Source organism: Rattus norvegicus, chromosome 6, assembly GCF_021556685.1.
Source record: "Rattus norvegicus strain SHRSP/BbbUtx chromosome 6, alternate assembly SHRSP_T2T, whole genome shotgun sequence".
NCBI classification, from domain to species: domain Eukaryota; kingdom Metazoa; phylum Chordata; class Mammalia; order Rodentia; family Muridae; genus Rattus; species Rattus norvegicus.
This window is the reverse complement of record NC_141539.1, coordinates 114554635-114579073: the sequence shown is the minus strand read 5'-3', so window position 1 is coordinate 114579073 and position 24439 is coordinate 114554635. Positions and strand designations below refer to the sequence as shown.

At 37.3% G+C, this 24439-nt stretch overlaps 1 protein-coding gene across 32 annotated transcripts in view; it reads right to left on the bottom strand.

Moving 5' to 3' along the window:
* The window catches only part of Nrxn3 (neurexin 3), a 1618001-nt gene that overhangs the window by 774443 nt on the left and 819119 nt on the right, over window positions 1-24439 (bottom strand). For all 32 annotated transcript variants that reach the window (XR_015621666.1, XR_015621667.1, XR_015621670.1 and 29 more), the window contains 1 exon segment: window positions 23960-24079. Coding sequence is in view for 24 of the 32 variants with exons in the window: in XM_087552049.1 (XP_087408175.1) it covers window positions 23960-24079 (120 nt within the window). In the remaining 8 variants the exon portion in view is untranslated.

Genomic DNA, 24439 nt, shown 5'->3' with positions numbered 1-24439 from the left:
TCTGCCATGTTCTTATACATTTAAAAAAAACCAAACAAACAGAAATGGGGCAGTCCTAGATGTTCTTGTTGCATGAGACTTCTTGAGCAAAAGCACGGTCAGTCTCACAGGCAACTGCACCATCCTGATGCCAGCACCAGTGGTCACAAATGTCTTCAGATAGCCATATAAAAAAAGACTTACCTTATTGCCCTGGCTCCTGAAGGCACATTACCAGGCAGCCGAAGAGTGCTTGAAGCAGTTTACACCAAATGTTTTACAATAGTAAGCCATAGATGAACTACATCTACCTTGGCAAGATGGGGTATACTGCCCTTGGGGTGGGAAGTTCTCGCCTGGCCCAAAACAGAAGACTTAAGGACTGTGAAAGACACTAGATGCAAGACTATGGATGTCCAAACAAATACCTCTGACAGATCCAGACACCCACTCTTCAAGCTATAGAGACTCACCCCGGGAATGACCTGGGAGCCACTCTTGCTTCATTGCTTCCCCTGAAGGTACAGTATGGGGACCAAAGTAGTGCAGGCTAAGCTGGGAACAAGAAGAATGAAGCAGAGAAGACTAGGGAGTGCTGGGAAGGCAACATCCCAGATCATGAGGCAGTGGCTACTACTCTACTGGCCGTAGACTGATCCTTCAGGTTCAAAGCAAACAGGGTCTTGTGGGTGGGGCGGTGTGTAGCAGCTGGTGCCTTGACAGCGGAATGAACACCCATTGCAGTCAACAGCACCCTCTGGGAACCTGATATGGTGTGTATCTTGAGTACATTACCTAGTGGCTTGACAGCTGAAAATCCATAGTACCTGGTATCACCAGCATCCATACAGCTTCAGCTTCTCAGTGATGAGCTTCCAAACAGACCAGCATATGTTCATGGCTACCAGGCACAAACACATCTACAAACGCTTATATACTAACTGGGTCCAGCTACCTGGATTCAGTCCCAGTGGCTCTCATTGCGTTTCCTGTACCTAGTGCTGGATTCTTTGAACTGCCTTATTTGAGAACAGCATCCAGCTGCCCAGCTCTAGACCCAAGAGCAAAGAAGCAGCAATCATTATTTCAGTACTAAAGAAATGGGGCAGAGGGCTTGGTGTGTTTCTCTGAAAGCAAAAGGGGAAGTTACCTCAGAGCCCCAGACCCATGGCTGGTAACACCTTCAGGCCTGGACCTAATCAGTAAATGCCTGTGTGGGGCCACTTTCATGTGAACTGCCAGAAACTACCTAGTGATCTTGTGCAGGGATTCAAAGCACCAAGGATCCTGATGACAGCAGTAAGAAAGGTTTGTGCCTGAGCAATCCCAGCCATACCTAGTGGAATGTCGTCCTATGAGAAGCAGGTGTTCCAAGTCACAATTGCTAGAGCCACTGACAACTGAAGAGGCTGCTTTAAGGGAGAGAGCCATCATGTAAAGAGCAAGGAAAGTGGAAGTATAGATAACAAAAAAGTGGAGAGCTGACAAATGGTTCTAAGGAACCGAAGAAGGAACCCACAGGCCTGGATGACATCCAGGTTGCTAACATCTCATGGTCTACAGCCCCAGGCTAAGAGTTGAGAACTAGATGTTGCAAGAGGTCAAAGGGTCATGATGAGGACAATATTAAATGTGTCATGTATGTCTGTATCTAACATACCTACTGCCCCTGCTCTTTGACGTCAAACACTGGGGACCACAATAGCTTCCATAGATCAATATTTTAATGGCTTCTTACCTACCTGTAATTTCTATTCACTAGGTCCTTCAACCCACTGGTGAGTTATAGCCCTTGAGCTAGAATTCTTGAGGGATGGACTATAGTTTTCTTTTCCATCTCCCTACTGCCCAGAATCTTGCTTAGTACATAGTAACATTCAGAAAGAAACTTCTTGCTTTGGACAAATTCAAGAGAATTACAGCATCATGCCTTGCCTTTTCTGTCTTCGTTGATATCAGACTTTTAAAAAAGGAAAGTACATGTTGAGCTGTGCACGTGTCTTGGAGCCGTCTCAAAAGCGATCTTCCTTCACTGTGTACCTCAAATGACAGGCTCAGTTGGATGTGGTTTTAGTCATTTCTCATTCACGCCACCCATCTCCCACACACTGTAGGAGGAAAGACATTTGTGTAAGTGCTGCCTGTTGAAGTATCTGCTCATCACAGGAACTTACCTGATTCTAAGTATCAATGCTCTTTTCCAAAATAAACGAATATCATTTATAACAAGGACACTGGCAAGAGCATGTTGGAAATCTCCAAATGCCTTTAATTTTCTTGCTTATAAAGGTAATGACCGAGAAAAAACTCACATTGAGCATGTCCCCTATTTACTTCTCTGTTTTCCCTTGACCAACATGGGGAAAAGGAGGGGGAAATAATGAAAAAGGAAAAGAAAAAGAAAAAGAAAATGAAAAAGAAAAAACATTCTATCCATTAAATTGACCAATGAGTCCACAGTACCCTCTAGTGGTCAAATGGGAAACATTTATTTGTTTATTTGTTTATTCCTTTTTTTTTTATTTATAATGTATGCACAGCTTTCTTTTTTAAGCATAATACACTTTTGGCTTTGCTCACCAGTCTCTTTGTGTCTAGTGATATTACAAATACTTCTTTTTAAATCTACACTAAAAACGAATTGCAGGCGTACCAAGAAAGAACAAACAATTTCTTTTATTAACTTCCAAACCTGCTAACACAAACACTGGGGGCCTCTACATAAATAGAGACATGTGGGCTGGGTACCATCTGTCTATTTTCCTGTTTGCCAACTATCCTCTTTTAGCAACAGGCATTTTGGTGACCAGAGTGTCTGGCCATCTAGACCATGCCTGGACTCTACTGCATTTCTCTGTGGGAATGTGGTTGTAATCCTAATTTGTATCCTTGTACATGAGAAGACACATTTCTCATAGGTAAATCTGGGTTGCCACCTCAGTTCACTGTCTCCTAGCTCTATGACTTGTGGGGCTGCTATCCCAAAGATTACAGCTCAGTTCTCTTTGTTGAGGTAATGATAATGATCAAATGAAAGACTATAAAGAGAATCAAAATGGAATAGATTAGTCCACTGTGGTCTGTAGTCTTAGAAAAGTTTCTCTAAGTGTTCCATATGTTGTTTTTATATTTATTAGCTAATTCATTCTAATTTCTACCTGACTTTATTCATATGGTAGAATAAGAAACATAAAAATAGAACTCCACTAAGGGGAATGTGGCTTCCCTCTTTGGACTGTGTAAGTCTTTAGTCATTTGGCATACTTCAAAAAATAACCTTGAGAACATTGTCAGTCTAGGGATGAGTTCCTCTCCAATTGGCACTGGATAATCTCCTCCAGGGACAACATGTGTGAAATGCAGATATGACCAAAATGGTGAGGAATGAGTTGGTAAGTTTTACAGTTGCTTTTTTTTTTAAACAAAACAAAACAAAACATCAAAATCCTTTCCCTCTGAACTAACATAGAAAGAAAAGAGAACACTACATCCAAATCACTATGTTGAAATCTATAACTGAAGTACATCATAGATTTCCCTTTCTAAGTCAAATTTAGAGTTATGTTGAACAATAAACAATCTATTATGAAACATTTGAATGGGCCTAAATAAACGAAATACTAAAGAAAGTGATACTACAAATTCTGAAGAATTTCTAGTTTTTCCAGACTTCCTAATATTGAAAAGGGTTGGGTTATTTTAATGATATATCTTTACTGGAACCTTTAAGAAATCCTTGTATTTCAATCATAGAAAAATTATTTTCATATTATTAAAAAGAAAACATAGCAATAGAAATGTCTTACGATCCCATAACATTTGCTGGCCCATATCATTCTCTTGTCAAAGAAGCCTTCGTTTAACTCCAGGGCAGAGGAGAGTGGACCTACCACAGGCTCGTGTAATAAAGAGACAGATGGCCTTACTGGTCACCTGTCAGCAGAAATTATTCACAGAGGAGAAAACGAGCAACAAAGACTAAATAATTCTTGTGTGTTTTGATTTCATAATCTCAAGCCATCCTAACTGCAATAAGGTGAATTTTAATCAGAATAGGAAACAAAGAGGGGGAGAGGATAGAATATTTATTGCAGTCCTTACCAGAAGTAGATGGCATGAAATATTCTTTTTTGATCATGATGAATGACCCTTGTTCATAAGCTGGAAAATGAATATTCTCTCCATCCAAGCACCTCTCTATAGACTTCCTGGGGAACAGGAGGGGAGTCTCTCCTGTCCAAACCTTATTTAATCATGCATTTAAGTAGCAAGGCCCTATGTTAAGCATGCCATTCATCCTGAACCACCAGCACCAGTGGAAAGATTTTAACTTACACTGTGGATTTTCATTAAAGCAAACAAAGATGGAGAGGGGGTTGGAGGTGGAATCTGGCTCTTAAATATTCATTTGTTTGTAATTGCATATAATTTGCATGTCATAAATTTTCAGTATTGATCAAATGAAGCAAATGTTTACACTTACTACAAAGGCAAAGACAATTTTCTTTAATTTCTACATACTTGAACTTTCTCATAATTTTAAAATCAAGTCATGCTTTTTAAAGGATACTGTGGCTGTTTTAATTTAGGTGACAAGGTATAACAGGCTGATTCATAGAAATTTTTTTTAATTTCTCAAAGAGAAATAGTTTTTATTGAGATCCCCAAAATATTGAAACTTACTTCCCTATTCATATGTCTAAAAGTGGTAGGGTTTATTTTCTGAACTTCTAAGCAAAAATCAGAGGATCTAAGTAACCTTGGGCTGTCCTTCTTTAGCCACTTGACAAATCCTCAACTCTCTAAGCCATGGGACCAGAAAATCATAGGATTAACCCAGAAGCAAATCATACTTTACCTTATGCCTAGTTTCTCGGGAGGTGGGGGTAGATGACCACAATTTATCAGTTCATCCCTCTTAATCCAATCATCAAACACTTTATCTTGCCTTCTGTTGTTCTTTAACAAAAGGAAATGCCAAAGCTTCCTGCTGGGATATAATCCCCCGGATGTAACATATCTGACCTGTATTAGCATCACTCCACCAGAAAGCTTAGCCCAATACAAGCAACCGTCAGAAAAGATGACCCAGGTCAACTGTGAGCAAGAACTATAGTAAGGAACTGGAGCTTGGTGTTTCAATGTGCACGAGCTCTAACAAAATTATATGGCGCAAGAAAATGTAGTGCTGAGGCCTTGGGAGTTCTTACAACCAACTGGAAACAACAGCCAAAATGAAGAGGGGAAGGAAGAAGAAGTAAGAAGCAAGAAACCCAAAATGAGTGTACACATCCCTCAAGCCTTTGCTACATAAATTGGGGAGGGGGGTCCAGAATTGTATAATATTTGTTTAAGGTCAAATTTTTTTTACTGCAGGAAAGATTATCTACACACTCTAACTGGTTAAAAATTCTGTTCCCATAAGGACAAAATAATGTACATATTTCAAAAGGATGCAGGAATGAATAGTATTGGATGCCTTGAGCACTCTAGGTGAGCAGGTATTTGAAGGAAGGGTCCTCAGGGCTCCCTGGAATTCCTTCATGGTAGTTGCCTAGAGCCTGGTAAGAGTAGCAGAATTTAGCTCACATCAGGGAGGAAAAAAATGAACTTGGAATGAACTTTTCTCAGCCACACACAGCAAAGGATATTGAAATTATATTTCCATCAGAGAATTCATAATTCATTTTGCTAGAAATCAATATAACAAACCTTATCTGATACCTCTAAGTCCAACACGTAGCTGGAATTTATGCACTGTCTGAGTAACACAAAAAGATGTTTAGTGCCTATATGTGGATTTCTTTAACTTATAAAATCGATTAATTATAAATCTAAGCAAATATAAAAGAAAAAAAGAGTATTACTCTTTTTTTTAAGAATCAGATCTTAAAGTTTATAAATGGAATAGATTTATTAAATTTTAACCACTCTACCAATCCTTTGATTATTAGACTTCAGTATCAGCTTTTGTGTAGTAGCCTGATCTGCTTTCCAAAAAATCCTAGTGTCAGATGCCATTTGCCCTTTGTTCTACTAGTCACTATAGAATTCCCCTGTTGCTCTTCCTCCTTTCACTCAATGTTCTTCCAAATGTTCATTCCATCCACACTGAGCTAGGATTTGGCTCTTCATCCTGAGCAGCTGAGTGATGTTTACTCTCCACAAGGCTCACATTCTTTGTTCAGCTTCAACTCACACACTGCCAGCAATTCTTCTAAGGCAGGTCTCAGTCAACTCATACCTTGTACAAAATTTTTCCCTTGGTACTTGTGATGGTTAATTTTGTCAACTTGACCCAATCTAGGATCACCTGGCAAAAGAATCTCATTGACGGATTGTCTGGGCCAGATTTGCCTTTGGGCATATCTCTGGGGAATTATCTTGACTGTTTTAGTGAAGATGGAGGGCATAGCCACTATGGGTAGCTCCATTCCCTAAAAAGGGAACCCTGGGGTATGTAAAATGAAGGGGAGACAACCACTAGAACCTATGCATCAATTTGTTCCTCTATGCTCTTGACTGCTGATGTGACTAAATTCTTCAAGTTCCTGCTGCCCTAATTTCCCAAGGATGATAGACTATTACCTGGAATTGTGAACCAAATCAATCTTTTCTTCCTCAAGCTGTTTTTGTGGTGTAATATTATCACAGCAACATAAAAGTATAAAAAAGTAGGGCAATTCGTTCCCTCTGAAACCTTTTGCCTTCAGACTCCTCTGGCTCTCACTAACAGGGTACGAATGCTGAGTTTCCTCCTTGCTTGACTACAATTCAATGCTCTATTCTCCAAGAAGTCCCTGGCATTTCCTCTCTTGTTCACTTTCTTCCTTCCACATAACACTGAGCTTGGGCAGAGCAAATCAGACACAAAGATAAAATAAGAAATGCATACACTGAACCTCATGTCTATAAAACTGGTACATGTAGTTACCATGTAGCCCATATTACTCTAGGCTAAGTTGAGATAGATATGATTTTTGAATAGTAGAGGAAATATTTAAATATAAGTCATTTTAGAAGAAAAGTATTTGCATAGAAAAAACATGAATAATTGAGTACAAGTTTATCACAAATTTAGGACATATCATTGTAATTTTTCCTGTAGGCCTCCCTCTAATTCCCTCTTTCTTCTAAGTACTCAGGTTTTCCTTTAATATGCCCCTCCTAACATAAGAGAAACCTGTTCCTCTGTCCCTTCCCTTCTGTCATAAAGGAGAATGAGAGCTAGAAGGACACAATCCTCTATAACACTATCCAGAAAATGTTGACTTGTGCTATTTTCTAGCTAATCCTAGGAAATGTAGTATTTTCCTGACAATAAACTTCTAAATAAAATATAAGATAAATGAGGTAGTTACAAATTTATATATAAATATTAACAAGTACAAGTAATGAATAATCATAAAAAATTAATGGTTCTGTGCCTAACATGGTTCATTATAGCATTTATATCAATCCTCTATATGCTTCCAAAATAATATTATTACCATTATTAATGGTTTGGATGTTCCCCGAAGTTCCAAGCATTGATATGTGGTGGTCTGCCTGCAGCTCTATTGACATTTATGGAGGGGCATTAGATCACTTGGGCTGTGACCTTGGAGGAGATACTGGGATCCTAGGCCCTTCTCTTTCTTTTATATGTTTCATGGCTATCATAAAGTGAAAGGTCTCATATGCCAATTGTTTTCAACCTTCTTAATGCTGCAACCCTTTAATATAGTTCTTTCTGATGTGGTGACTCCCCACAATAAAGCTATTTTATTGCTACTTCATAACTGTAATTTTGCTACTGTTATGAGTCATAATGTAAATATATGATATGCAGGATATATGATATGTTAATACGAAAGCAGCCATGGCCTACATGTTGAGAACCACTGTCCTATACTCTATGTTCTAGACCGTGCACTATACTAGCAAAGCTTCACAACCCATTGACCATGGTCCAAACCCTCTGAAACTGTGAGGATAATGAACATCTGCTATTTTCAAGTTGATTATCTCAAACATTTTGTCTGTCATAGCTATGTCATGGTAACAAACATAATCTTCACCATCAAAGTTTCAGATAAATCGCATATATTTATCAGAACTTCATTAACATTCACACTCTGTCAGACTTTATATAAAGTATCAGCAACATAAGGATAAATAGGCAATGTTACAGACCCTATAGAATTGAGTATACAGAGCCAAAACAATAGATGCGCACTTGTGATAGGAACCTCCTAGAGAGCTAGTTCTTTGAAATGAGTGAGAAAAGAGGTCAATGTTTTTTTTTTTTTTTTTTTTGGTTCTTTTTTTCGGAGCTGGGGACCGAACCCAAGGCCTTGCGCTTCCTAGGCAAGCGCTCTACCACTGAGCTAAATCCCCAAACCCGAGGTCAGTGTTTTAATGACTAATACTATACTAAGGCAATTTATAACTGAAATAATCACACAGTACTGATCCAAATGAGAAAAACAATCGATTTATGAACAAAAATGTAAAAATTACACTAATATCCATTAGTTCAAGACCCATGGAGCATTCACAAAAACTAATCAAAAGGGTGGGTCCAACAGCCAAATGATTTTTGGTTCATTTGGAAAAATTCTGTTGTCTCCTGGTGATAAGATTTGTGAGGGTGTGTGCTAGAACATTTACAGTGAAACATTATGTTAGAGAAAAGTCTTAAAAAATATTAATGGCTGTGCTGTAGAGATATGTGGTATTTAAAAATGAAGCTACATTTTGACAGTAAGAAATATGAAAAAAGGCTCACAGTAGAGGACACCTGCTGGGGAAATAATAAGCAAAGAAAAGACTCGAGAACAAGACGACTGTTGAACAGAAAAACCAGGACAGAATTTAGAGGAAAGGCTAGAAGAGGTACAAAAGGAAACCTATTCAAGACATTAAAAGAATATGGATTTGCATTATGACAAAGTGGTAAAATCATGACAACCAGTCATGAAGCAGAGGATTAGATATAAATAAGAGGGGAGTGGGGAGTTGACTTTGGATAAGAGATGATAGGTCTTAAAACAAAGGTTATAGAATATTATGAGAGTGTCTTTCCTATTACTGATTAGGAACTCCAAATAGCATGTGGAGACAATTTAAACATCCAAGGAACAGAAGGTTGTATGGTAGTGCCTAAAAGCAAATGGAGAAGAGAACTTAGGAGGTGGTAACAAGGGAAATTCTCTTTGCTAGGGCTCCAGTGTTAGAAGAAATTGGGTTATCAGGAAAGAAGGAATATATATAACACAAAAGATGAAATCAAATAGGAAAGTACAAGGGATGGAAGGGATGGGGAAGAAAAAAATGTGTAGACCGTTGGTGTATCTTTTAATTTATTTATTATTCAGAGGGAGTGTGTGCATGTGTGCATGCATGTGTGTGTACATGCCTATATGGATGGTGTGTGTGTGTGTGTGTGTGTGTGTGTGTGTGTGTGTGTGTTGGACTGTTGCTGGGATTGAAATGCATGGCCTTGTGCATACCAGGCAGGGTTAGTATTCCACTAAGTCAGCTCTACAACATCCTGAAGATCAGGAGATACTGATGTAGAGGTTTGGAAAATGTATCATCAAAGATAGGAAACTCTGAAGAACAAATATTACTGAAGAATTGGCTATAGAATCAAGTTTTAAGACCAAGAGTAAAGGTTAAAGTAAAAATTTGAAGACTGCCTAGAGATGATATATTAGTAGCCCTATGGGATGCTGAATCTATACGGGACTTTATTCACAGAAAGAAAATATATATTTCATAAACTAACGGGGATTCCACATGGGGCTGATCCCTTAGTTATTTCCAGCATAATGTGCTGAGAATAAATGCTATGTATCTATCTACTCTACAAAGCCTCAGGGAAAAAAACCACTTTCATCAAATTCAGAAATTTACCATATAAAGAAAAAAATCAATCCCATATGAAGACACTCTATAGTGAATTTAAATCTTCATCATCTACATATTCTACCTAAATTCTCAAGTTCTCAGGACAAACTAGACATCAGCAATCTATTACACTATTATTCTTAGAATTGCCCGTTCTTAAGATGGCTGAAATTTCTCCTTCACATTCCTCTTCACCAGTCCTCCTCCAGCACATTAGGCAATCATAATCATATTTTATTTCCTCAGATACTATCAATTTCATAGGCTTCATAGTGATAGCACTGTTCTATTCATTGGAACTTATTATCAAAATCACCATGATTAAAATTTTGGTCTAATCTCCAGTGCTCGCAGCTGAGCCCATTATGGAGAGCTCCTGGGTAAGACAAAGGTAACAGTGTCCCTGAGACAAGGCTTTCTGTTCAGTCAGACCCCACTGGAGATGATATGCAAGCATTTTCCCATGGCAGGCAGCAATTAGCACATTGAGACATAGAGATAATAAGCCAGAAACCCCATAGTCCTATTTTTCTGTATTTTTTCCCTTTCTGTGAATAATTTTACTGTAAATAGAGACTTAGAGATATGATTATGGGCATTTCACTTCCTGGCCTCACGTTCAAAGCTGCAGTGGATGAACATTAAACATGGTCTTGCCTTGCCTGCCCTTCAGGTCTAACGAGAGCTGACTGTAAGATTACCATTTTCAATAATTCACTGTGGAAGTCAAAATGGGTTAATTCTCATGACTTGAAGAGAGTGGTCTTATTAACAAGTTAATATCTGTAGAGTTAAATATGTATTAATATCTGCCAATAGCATAGTCTGCGAGGACTGTGATTTTTGTCTCCTCAGTCTTATAAGTGACAAGAGTCAAAGACTAACTAGTAATAACTCTACATTTTAAGCAAGAACCAAAATCATATGTGAGCTAATTGAAGATCCAGAATTCTTTGGTACCCTAAAGGATTACAAGACTAGACAAATATCAATTGCAGAAAAGAAAATAGGGTCCTCTAAAACTTATGAATAAACTTGTACAAGTTTGTCGGGGATGTGTCTCAATTTCAAACTAGAATTTGTGAACATCAGTGCTATTTGAAGAACCTAATCGAAGTTACCATGCCACTCACACAATGCCACAAACAAGTCAGCCTCAACACTAGAGGAAAGGATAGTGAGCTAAGAGTAGGAAGGCTGAGCCTCTGTGGACTATGGTAACAGACAAAAGTTCTGATTGGTCCGCTCGGATTTCTACTTGCTACTTACTGGTGGCACTTTCAATATAGCTTCTACATGTGAAACATAACTGCTCACATTCCTCCTTGCAAAGCTTCTTTCATAGGTCAGGCTCTGATTTTCTTCTATTATTTCCAAGTATGCTCACATGCCAGCAACATACATCATGAGCTTGTGACCTACCAAAGGCCATATGTTAGGAAGGAAAGGAGATGGGATTCAAGCCCTGAATCAACCTAACTGCTACTAATTTATGAAAAAAATTATGGACAAAAATGCAGTAGATACGGGAGGAGAGATCAATGTGGATTTGAGAAGTAAGAGAGGATTCAAGGGAGAGGGGGAGACATGGCAGCGTGCTTGTGGTTCTGAGGAAGAAACAGACTAAAACAGTGAGAAGAAGGAGTATGATGATCACACACCATGGCAAGGGGACAGTGAGGCAGCTGACTTTACCTGAGGACAGAATAGCATATTAATATTAAAAGGGGTGAGATTGTTTTAAAAGAAGATCAGAGAAGATCTTGAACGTGCAGAGACTGTCCTACATTGACAAGGAGCCCCTTAGCTGTCCTTGAACAAAGGCATTAAAACTCATAATTGGTATTTGGGAAAAGATTCACCAGGAACTGAAAAACAGGGTGGGTTTCAGAAATAAAAGCATGGATCCCAACACTAAGGAACAGCAGAGAAAACCATTCTAAAGCACCCTTTGTTGACCAGTTGGTTTTCACGATATCATGACTTCAAAGCAGTATTCTCCTTTCATTATTAACATAAACATGAAAAATCCACCATCAAAATATTCTATGTGACAGGCGACAAGCTTTAGAGAAAATAGCTGTAATCACAGATTACCTTGGAAACCAAATATAACTAAATGCAAAATGTTACCCCACACTGAGAAATAGCTGTGAAATTTGGTTATAGCTGTGTTTATTGTTCATTAAGTGTTAGATAATAAGAAATTATGCTAAATTAATCCAAATGCAAATTAAATAAGTTAGATGTTGGAAATATGTGGGGTGTTTTGTAGGAATTGGGATGAGGCTATTAACACCGCTGAAAGTTTGTTTGGCTAACATTACTTGTTTCAGTGCATTCTGACCTATATATAATATTTTCCCAGGAGTTGGTTTTCCCCCCACAGTACCCCTTTTCTAGCACCCCCAGAACCAAGATGCTGATGTGAGAGTTAACTCTATGATATACTTGAGTGGCCACATAGGGAGGCCAATTGGGGATTGTAGGTCAGCAGAGATGAAAGAAAGCTTATGCTTAAGCATAAAGAAATTCCAGTTGACATCTCCTGGCCTAAATCCTTTCTCAGAGATAAAATCATACCTCACATAGCAAGAATTCAGATGGGATAAGGCTTGCTGCCAAGTATCGTTGAAGGCAGAGAGATACCTGGCATGTGACACACACGTGGGTATACATCTGTACAGTTATGGGAATGCGTGTCTTTCATGTTGTCTGAGATGCAATCTGAAGTTCATATGTGTGCCAGGGAAAACTCAGAAGTAGAGGTATTTGGATGGAGAAGTTATATTAGAAAAATCAGAGCAAAAATGTTCTACAAGAAGTTTGTAATTATTGATAATATGTATATTTATGTAGAGCCTTGTTTTTATTGATATAAATGTGTACATGATTTTCCTCATGTTAGAATACCTTAAAAAATTAAAAAATATATATTTAATTGAGGACTGAATCCAAAGAGCATCCTGTGACCTGTCTGAAAATGCTGCCTTGTAGTCAGATACGTTCATTTCCTACTCTGAATCCTGGGCGCTGTTATAAAGGCCTTGCTAGGTTTGGATGGATTGTCCCGTGGAGACATAAAATTTTTATAGCCGAGGTGTGCAAGAATCAACGAGCTTTATGTGCTATGTTTTTCAGTCTACAGAGCATCTAACTTCTTGAATTGCATCCTATTGGTTTGTCCAACGTAAAACTCAAGAGAAGCTGACACTGTTCAGATGGAAATGTTCCAGTGTATCTCCAGAGGCCTAGACTATCAGAATCAATCTCATCAGAGGAAATACGTCTCAGTGTGTGTCACGGAATGAAAAAATAAAAACCATTTGAGACCATGAAGCTTTCTCCATATACATACTCTGAGAGCCCTGTCCCTTTAACCACTATCCCAAAAGAACATTTCACTTGTTTATAAATATGTCTGTGTACAACGCTTAAGAACTGAAAGGTTTTTCTGTGAGAGGGAAGGAGAACAAGGGGAAAATATGAAAACATCTTGACATTTCCATTTTTTGTCTGAAGAAGAAAATTACATATTGAGATACTCATTATGACTCTTGCATGCCTAAATGCACTCTTTCTGGCAAGAACACACCCAGTCATGGTGGAAACACTGTTTGCTTCATAAAAAGAACACTGGGACCTTTGCACAACAGAAATACACAAGGCTTAGTCAACAAATGCATTTGAGTGTCTATTATGTGCTTGACACTGTACATTCTAAGCAAGGTCAAGCTGATGAAAATTATACATTTTTTTAACTATTGCTTTTTTAAATTTATATTTTTTCCAGGCTTTTGAGAGTTGACCTGTACAACTTCATTAGTAAAGAAAAAAATGTAATTAATATTAAATTGCCAATGCATGATCTCTTCTGTTGTGGGCTTGCAGAGGATACTGAGCGGACTCATACCTGGAGATCAAACTGAGAGAAATCAATGGCTGAAATACGGGAACCACAACATATCCACTTGGCTGATGCCTCTGAGTTCTCTGTTTGAAAACATTTTATAATCTCATTTGGTAAAGTGACATTGATCAGGTAGCAAAGACCCTCCGGATAAAATGGAGAAGAAAGCAAACCATTAATGTAAATAAAACAAAGAATAAAACTGACTAATTGTTCAAGCCCAATCCATCCTTGCACCCACTGAGCTTAATCGAGTTTTATTGGAGGACTGGAAGGAAAAGTCTCTAGGGACCTCAGAACAGTAATTCAGATGGAGAGACGCTGGAAGGAGCCACATTTGCAGGGATTTAACTAGCTTTGTGCAGCTTCTTAGAGCAGTTTCTTCAGCCGCAGAGGGTTCTTTGATATCAGAATGCCTATAAATGAAATTGGAATCTTTTCCAATAGAAAAATCAATTGGGTCTCAGGTCATGCCACTCGACCCGCTGGTGATGATGGGAGGCTTGAAATTATTCTGAGGTTTTGTGGCTTTAAGCACAGCATTACAGATTATATCCCTCCCCACCCCCAACTTCTACTTTGTCCCATTCTCACCTCACAGACACAAAGTAAGGCAAAATGACAAAAAACAAAACAAAACAAAACAAAAACGGAAAAAAAACAAAACAAAACAAAAAACCCCAAAACAACAACTTAGCATCTACTTGCAACTAAGTGAAACAATGACTTGGATCTAAACCATTAATTCAGTGGATCCGGGTAAAAAACAACAGGAAAAATAATGTGCTGTGATCCTCCTGACACCAGACTAAACCTGTTTGCCAAAAGAGAAAAGAGAAAGAGACTAAGCTCCCAGCTTTCTTTTCTTTTCTTTTCTTTTCTTTTCTTTTCTTCTTTTCTTTTTAAGTCAACTTTCCAGCTTTCTTTCCTGAGGAAATTTCTATGACCTTGAGCAAGAAATGGGGGCCTAAGGTGGAGTACGGCTGCTTCCTGTAGATGAGATAGGCTGATAGTTAAGAGAGACCCTGAAAGATCACGCGGAACTAAAGAACACACACATGAAAGATCAGACGGCAAAGGTTCAAATTGCATCTTCTTAAAAATGAGTGGAGAAAGGATGGTGATCCAAACCTAGAATTGAAAGCCTGGGAGCAGAATGCGACTAACTATCTGGAAGGGATACAAGGGAAATCCCTGGGAAGATGAGACTTCCTGGATAACTGGACTGTTGGTTCCATGGGTAGGCTTATTGGTATTATACTTTTACAGTCCATGGATTTGGCTGACTAAGAATTTTATCTCAATCAAAAAAAATTTTTCTACTACCTTTAAAAGAGAGAACAGTGAATAAAGACGAATGGAATGAAATTATGTTCGGTAGCTCTATTGTACATGACAAGACAAAGAAGTTTGTATACATGTATATTTTTACCATTAGATGTGAACGTAAATGTAGGAATAAGAGTCTCTATTGAAAAATTTCATTAAAATTATACTTGTCTGAGACATGTCCCTGTACCTAACAAGGCTATATAAAAATTATCTTCCATGAACCAACAGGCTTTCAGAAGATCACTGCTATCATTGTCAACAAGTAACAATCAAAATGCATACAGATACATCATCCTGGAGATGACAAAAATAAAAATACTGAGGCCACAAATTCCAACAACTCATAACTAACCCTGACAAACTATAAGACCCTGAACCAGGAAGAGTACTCTCTTTACGTTATATAGGCAATTGTCATTTGGACTCTGTGAAAAGGGATGTTTTGCCCGAATCCCCACTCATTTTTATGGAGGGCTATATCATACTGAAAGCATAAGAGACTCTGACTCCCGCTGCATCTGATATTGCACGTGTATTAATATCACTTGTCAATTTACATGGAAGACACTCCATGCCCCCAATACAAGGTAAACTATACTCAAAAGTGATTGTCATGGACAACAAAATGTAATTTAAAACCATTAACCATGGAACTATTCCTGAGCATGTCTACTCTTATGTTCTTGATCTAAAAGGACCTTGGGCTGACCTGGAATTCCCTGAACTTCCTTTACCTTAAGACATTAAGGTCTGTGGGAATAAGAACGGATAACAGATTCAAAGATGTGACTTTGGGTATTACCTTTGCAGCTGTCTACTCAAGCATGCTTCTCTTGTGTCTGCCTTACATTCCAGATCTTATCTTTATGGTTCCTTGTGGTTGCACTAAGCCTTTCTGACATCTCTGTTGTTAGTTTCTGCCTGCCTACAGCTACTGAATGTGCAGAATGGCAATCATTTGAAAATTCTGGTCTTGTTACCTGAGAAAATCAGCCCTGATGATGTCCTTATTTAAAACTAATAAAGTAAATATATACACATACATAATATACATATACACATATATCCCTTCTCCAAATAACAATGTAGCACTAGAAATATAGTGTAATTTATATCAACAAAACTAAGTAGTGTAGCCAATGTGAGCCTAAAGTCCTGTGCATTCCAAAATACCATCATAAGGAACTTCCTGCTGACAAATCAAGAAGACATTGTTGTTAGGCAAGACCCCATAGTTAGAGGTAAACAGAAATGGAAATCTTTGCCCTTCCACCTAATAGATTCTTCACTTTGAGCAAATCATTTGATGCTGTGCATCTTGGTCTTTCTTTTAACTAACTGGATCACAGCAGTACCTAGGGCTTTTTTAAGGTTAGAGTGAAAAAAAGTAGAAAATAATTTGAGCACAATGATTGAACACAGCAAAGTGTTTTAGTACAAAGTAACTGAGCAAGAGAGAGAGAGATCCAAATAAGAAAGGATTCAAATTTGAAAACATAGCACATAGCAATCTTGGTCATACATTGTACAAAATTATGAAAATGACAAGAAGAATAACTATATGCCTTTAAAGATCATTTAAAGGCACTGCTTAACAGACCCACACAAGCAATCTTTAAATCCATGGGAAGATGTAGTTGCATCTAACACCAATGTTTACTCTTTATTTTGGGGGTAAGGATCAGAGTCTGTGAGATAGCCTGCTGATTTCTGTGCACTGGATATATACATATACTCAGTGATAAACATAACAATTCAGGAGATGTTTTAAAAAGCCACTGGACTTTTATCATTATTAAATCTCTTAAGTTTGTATTCTTACGCTTTCGGTTGCCTATTAATATCTAGTTCTTCAAATATTCACTGAACAGTTTGTGGTTTACACTTTTATCATGTTGTTTCCCGTGTTCTGAAGTTGAACAAATTTGGTGCACGTTCCTTTTATTTTTGTACAAGCATTGTATTTAGCTTTATGACAATTATGTTGGTATGAGATGTGTGTTTAAAATTTTAAGAATAACCAATAGTTCTGTGAGTGCTGTATCTCATACTTCAGACATAACTCAATTTATAATAGTCTTATAAGGCATGACCTGTAAGCACCTATTTCTTGGAGCCATACAGAAATTAAATTTTAGGGTAGCATAAATACAGAGTGTCAAGGTATAAATACAGCAGACCTCCCCAACTCATATCAGTGTCTTGTCTACTATGCCTCATGGTTAAGGTAAGTTGGGGCTAAGGAAGTGGCTCAGTTGTTAATGTGCTTGCAATGAAAACATGAGGGCCTGAGTTCAGATCAGCAATGCCCATGTAACAATCCACATAGTAGCACATCCCTGTACTCCCAGATCCAGGGAAGCTGAAACAGAAGGATCTATTGAACTTTCTGGCCAGCTAATCTAGCTGAAATAGTGAGCTCCAGGTTCAGTGAAGGACCTGTCTCCAAAACTAAATGGAGAACAGTAGAGTAATACACAGGGTAATCACCCTCTGGATTCCACATGACTGCGCACACATGTGCACATGTACCTCTGCCATGAAGATATTCATACACATAAAATGCACACACACACAAGTATAGTAAGATAACATGAAAATCATTCTAATCTAGAGAATGTGAGTATAAATAGCTGGGGGCACGAAAAACTCTTCTCTCCCATAACAACTTAAGAAATTCTAATTCCAACTGCCTCACCTGAATGTTAAGTCAGAAACTCTTACAAGGCTCAGAATTTCAGAAGACAATAAAACTATAACAAAGAACCAATTCATGTTAGATAATTTTGTTCAACATGAAGATGTGTTCACCTGGAATTAAGCACCTTAGCCCAATAATTAATGCACATTATCAGCTTTTATTATTTCTAATAATTACTACATTAAATCAAAGCTGAAGAGAATGTGATCTTTCATATCAAATAAACCTGGATTCAAGAATTCATTCAGCTGCTACCTATGACTTCAGTTTTCTCTGTGTCACAGTCAAGAAATGTCTTATTATTAGGGACTTGGGATGTTTAAGGAAATAAAGGCATGTTTATCAATGTCCTAGGGTAGCATATTTTTAAGAATATAATAAGGATTTAACTATTGTCAAATATGTTATTAGTATAATAATGAATCCACCATCATGCTTCTAATTATTAGTATCTTTCTATTTAAACCAATGTTTTAAAAGCAAAATGAACAATTAAATTTCACAATGTCAGAGACAAGACTGGCATTCAAGCCAGTTTTATCTAAAACAAATTACTTAATGATGGTGTACCTTTTCAAATAAGTTAAATATACTAACATGCATCTTCAAATTTTAGCTAATTACAAATAAAATCCCAAGATCAATGTTCATCAATAATTCAAAGACATTAGTCAAGATTCAGGTCCTACACATCTAATACACAGTAATAGATTAGGGGAAATGGGATACTTCATGAAGGAATATCATTTGGACTCTAATAAGAGCAAATGCAATAAACCCATATATATTGTTAAAGTACATAACATGTAATATTAATCAAATAAATAAAAAGATACAGTTTAAAGATCTGTGACCTTAACAACATAATGCTTAAAAAAAAGTATTTCTGAGAAGAACATGTTCACTATAAACATTGAGAGGTATCTGATCCCACTTGCTGGATGGAATACTCCTTTTCCTTTGTGGTTCTCTCTCCTCTTCTACACATTTGTCTACTAGACACACATATTCAGGTGTATTCTTCAACAAAAATGTCCCTAAGAACAGCTACACTTCCTCATGGAGTTTTAATCATCCCACCCAGTTGTTTTTAGGTTATGATTCCTGACCATAAAGTGCTCATTTCTTTTCTACTACATTACTTTGATATGTGTCTTCCCCGTGAGACTGTCATGTCTTATTTATGGCCATGTCTGTGAATAGGAAATATGCATCTAGTTAATAAAAGATGAGGAATATTCTGGACAACAAGTAATTGTCTTACAAGTAAACTCAAATAAAGCTTAATGGCTGGATGGAAGAAATGATAATACAGAGGCCTGGAAACACATAACCAAACACATAATGCACTGTACAAAGTGTGATACTTATGTACACATGTAAATCCTAAAGACAAAATTAATATACATACATCTACCCACTTGTTTGTATAGTAAACAATGTAGATATTGCTGTTTTTTTCTAAAGCCTAGTTGGGAAGTATTTTTTAACAGTTTTAATCAATATGCCAACTGACATTAAAAAAATAAATAGACCAACACAATAAATAAAAAGCAAAAGGCCAATCAATGGCCAGCAGCGTGGCTTAAGAGCCGCTCCTGCAGAAAACTGTCTGAAAAGGTACTTCACACTCCACGATCTGCACGATCCACAGCTGCTCACTATTGATTTGTTGAACTCAGAGAACATCTATTATCACATGCCAGTGTGAACCCAGCAATTTCTCCACCAAGTATCCCGCAATGTACTGCTAACAATATAGCACAAGAGAGCTGTCTGCTGAGGGTACTCGAAGCCCCACACTAATTCCCTTCTTTTCATCCCACAAGGCCAATACAGGTGCCTCATTCCTAAAGCTAGGCAACCAAGGTGTGCTCAGGGATTGTATGCCTGGGTTGTCTTACATGTGCATCTCCAGAGCACAAAAGTAATGACAAGATCTGAGACTTGTCTGTGACATGGTCAGTGGTAAGAACACAGTAAAAGAGAAATGCTTGAAAGAGATGTTTTCATGAAGTTCCTAGACATGACAATTTATATAGCTGTGTAGAGAACATGGATTTCACGCAATATGCAAGAGAGAGGTAGTCAACAGCAAGCTTCCGATGGGAGTTGTACTGTCATAAAATGTGGTAAAGGATTCTAGATTCTCCTGATAATATAATGACAAGAACATGCTAAAATTTCCCAGGCTCCTGGTCCTTGCTTAAAATTTAGAAAAAAAAATATGAAAAGAATGTTTCTGTAAGAACCATTATATTTAAGCAGGAAGAGTAGAGGGGCTCATAAGCACCAAACCCTAGCTGGGAAGCTGTTGACAATGATGACTGCTAGGGGAGAATCTGTTTTATTTAAGGATCAGTCTCCTGGAATATTTGCAATACTATAATCATACTCTAATGGATGGACCCATGTCTAACACATAAGGAAATACATGGGCAGCCCAAATTAGACACATTGAACCTTAAGTCAAAAGAGGGTACAAAATTGAGAGGGTTTATAAATGAATCTGGGAAGAGCTAGAGGAAGCTATCATATTGGGCATGAATATGATTAACATACACTGTATACATGTATCAAATTCTCAAAAAATATTATATTAAAAAGACCATGTTATTATGTTTCATTTCTTTTGACGTTCCTCAACTGTATCCTCAAATAGAAGTGTTGTCAGCTAGGTCTCAAATGGTACTGATGCACTGAGAGAAGTCAGCCTCTTGGGTTTGACATTTTCAGAGGAGTAAAAGACTTTCTTTAGAGAATATTACTTAGGAAATGTCTGTGTCTTTCCATAAAATCCCTCATTAACTCAAAATTGCTTCTGATAGTATCAAAAACAGTCCCAAAGGCTGACTTCAGAGAAAGAGCTCATCATGGTTTCACCTTTACATAAAGAAGTGGAAGGTCATATCTTAAACTGTGTATAGCTGTTGGTAAATCAATTATACTTGAGTTTTTCATCAGATGATTTCTTTTTCCATCCCACACAAGGGAGTCACTCTTACACACAGTAATCAGCTCCTGAAAATGTGTCATACTTTAACAATGATCACATCTTTGTGAGTTGATATTCAAGCCACCACACTCATCAACCCAATATGAAAGCACAAAGGATAATGGAATAAAAATTAAAGCCACTCAGTCTTCCTCTATCAAACCATGGATTAAAGGTTTAAATGTACGTCATACTCCCAGAAGCAATATATATGGGCGGGCATCTCAAAATTATACAGCGAAAACAACTTTGATGAACATGCAGAGTTCATTAGTGTTAGAACCAACTTTAGAATAAATGACCCAAGAGCCAGACATTTATACTTTTCTATGAAGCTTCAAAAGTCACTTGGATACTATCAGCTAAATATCTATTTTGGAAAATATAAACCTTAGCCATTTCCTTGCTGATCAAATTGCTATTCTTAGGTATACAGTAATAAATGGGCATGATTTCCTTTCCACTAATTAAGGATCAATCTGTTTCACCAAGGCTCATGGAAAATGACAGATCAGATTCAAACTCCCCTTTCACCAAATGGTCTTTGTCACTGGATTTTTATATCCAGCCAATTCACTTGGCATCATAGTAGGATTGCAAGAAATAGAATTTATTTTAAGTAGATAAATTGGTGGATAGGTGGGGAGATACATGATAGATAAATAGGTATAGAGGTGATACATAGATAAATAGATATATAGTTAGAATATATATAAATAATAGACAGATATAACTGCTTGATGGCAGATACATAGATAATAGAGAGCTAGATAATACATAGAAGACAGATAAATAATAGATGGAAGATAAATAATAGAAACCTTGAAATAGATACACAGGAGATGATAGATAGACAGACAGAGAGATAGATAGATAATATATAGATAGATAGATAGATAGATAGATAGATAGATAGATAGATAGATAAAAGATAGATAATAGATGAAATAGATGGGTAATAGAGAAAATATATAGAGCACCCACTTTCCAGAAATTAAGTAAAGGCCCTATTTTATTGGTACCATGAACATTTGTATTAATTTAGTCAAAGATGGGCTTCTTATAACATGTAGGTTACCCGAGCAATTAATGATTAAGGGACTCTATGCTCTCCTATATATGACCTGATTCCAGCACTTCTCTATATTTTTATCCTTCCCATCTTTTCTTATTAGCTTATTGTATCCTTTCTTTTTCTTTCAAAATCTCCACAACAAAGCTATAGCTTTATTTATGCAATACATGAGCTTATTGAAGTCTTCTAGAGACACAAAACGATGATACTCTCTCTAATCCTCATATAGACTAAGTTTCATGAATTCGTTAACATGAAAGGGGCACAGAATAACTGACAGTAAGTTCTACTTTAAGGGTATTCATGTAATGAAATAGCAAATTACAACTCTAAGAGCCAAGTTCAATATAGAAACCAATGGTTTATAAGATAAAGTAGTGAGGCTGGTTCTAGGCACAGCAAACTGGATCTAATTCTAATACTAAAGAGAAGATCCTAAAAATTATTCAGATGTCAAATAATGGATGAAGGAATGAATACCAATTGCAATACTTTGTCAACCTTGTCTTTTGATATATTTGCTTGAGTTTGGTTAAAACTTCATATCCAATGAATGCATCTGGCTTCTATGTACTTGTTTCAACTCAGTGTTACACATGCTATGTGACTTATTTACACACCACCACCCAGTAACAGAAGTCCTTGTGCACTCTCCCAAACAAGGCAAGCCAAATAGAATGTGTGAGTGATTTGCTTTCTTAAGTCTTCTATGAGCAAAAGATACAAGAATGCTATTAATAATACAACATCTAAAATACCTTTCTCCAAGTATTGTAGTTTGAAACTCATTTCATGAAAAGCAATAACATTTTACCAATTCCGGTCCAAATACTTCATTATACACCAACAGATTGCCCAAGATACACTCAGAAATAATAGAAACCTAGAAAGAGCCTTGGTTAGTCTTTACCTGAAAACACTTGACCTGTGTAACAAAGCAAGAAATCAATGACAGAAAAATCCATACGTACCTTTGGAAGGTTGTGCACACTGATGATCATTAGGAAATCTTACCTTTTGGCCTCTTCTGTGTGCACTCTCTTCCTGGCCATTTTTTCCTACCTGTTGTTGGATGTATACTCAATGAGAATAAGCTTGTGAGGCTAAGGCATTACGCCGCCAGTGAGAGGAAACAAATGGGTCCTAGTGAGTCTTCCAAAGACAAATTGGAGGGAAAGGGAAAAGCAGAAAGCACAATTCCTCCTGGTACTGGATTGGCCCATAACTGTCTGTTTCAGAGTAGAGTAGTATTTCTAAATCATAAATATGGAAACCAGATTCTCAGTAACACTGAACTACCCAGCAAAAATGATTGATACCAAACCATTTTGCAGATATCCCAGCACATAATATTTTTCTCTCGATTGACAGATTCTCATTTGTTCACCTTTAACACACAAAAGACAAAACTGAAATGGAAACTGCAAGAGAGGCCTCCACACATGGTAAAATTTGATCAAGAAGGAATCAAGTGAAACTAACTAAACACAATGAGATACATGTTTTTATTGTGAGTATGCCTCGATATGACTTCACTCTTCAATCCAGTAACCTTGTGTACTTGTTTTATAACAAAATATTCCAATGAGTTTAGATTATGATGTTCATGTCTACCATGAAAGCTATGTTTAAAAGATCACATAATCAAAATGGCCGTCTAAAGCAGGCTAGCCAAGTACTTTTCCCAAGTCTCAAGCATTTGCTTATCTTGAAAAGGGTCATGGTTAGGAAATGTCACAATAATGATGAAGAGTGGCAAGGTAAAAAGGGATAGACACTCATTATACTGAAACATCTTCAGGAGCATCACTGGGTCATGTCCATTAATCCAGTCCTTTCTTAGACCTAAATTAATCAATGTACCTGCTGCAGCACTAATGGACAAAGTAGTAATCATAGGGATTCTTGACATGAACTAAATGTACTCTATGTGTGTGTGCGTGTGTGATACTCAAAAATTACAAAAGTTTGTATATAAAGGACAGTTCTCTATACCATTATTTTCTCCATCCCCCCATTAAGATTTCCTGGAGTCACTTCAAAATACCCCAAGTAGAAAAACTGTACACTCACGGTCATTGCACTGGTTTCCAGAATATGATGTCATGGAGCAGTCACATGTAAAACCTTCCCACTGCTGCATGCAAACCCCCTGGTTGGCACATGAATCCTCCTGACAGGTTGTACTGGGTCCTGGTAGTTCACAAGATGGAGGGTGTGGAGTGAGAAAGAGAAATAGAACAAACATTAATAAATCATCCACTAAGACATCACCTAAGTCTACCACCATCATGCCCCCACACATTCAAAAACACAACCATCAAAAATACCAACTCCATCACATGCAACGGAATTCAGTATATACAAAGTAGGACAGAAATACATACTTGGCCACACATTATCAACGATTACACAGAAAAGGGAGAGGGCTGAAAGCATGTTCTCCTTTAGGTAGACTTTGCATAAGAGTTTCATGTTCTATCGTTCAACTCAAAGGATATTTGGAGCAGGGATTTGTGTTTAGATAAAAATTTTTCTAAAGTAGAAAAATGT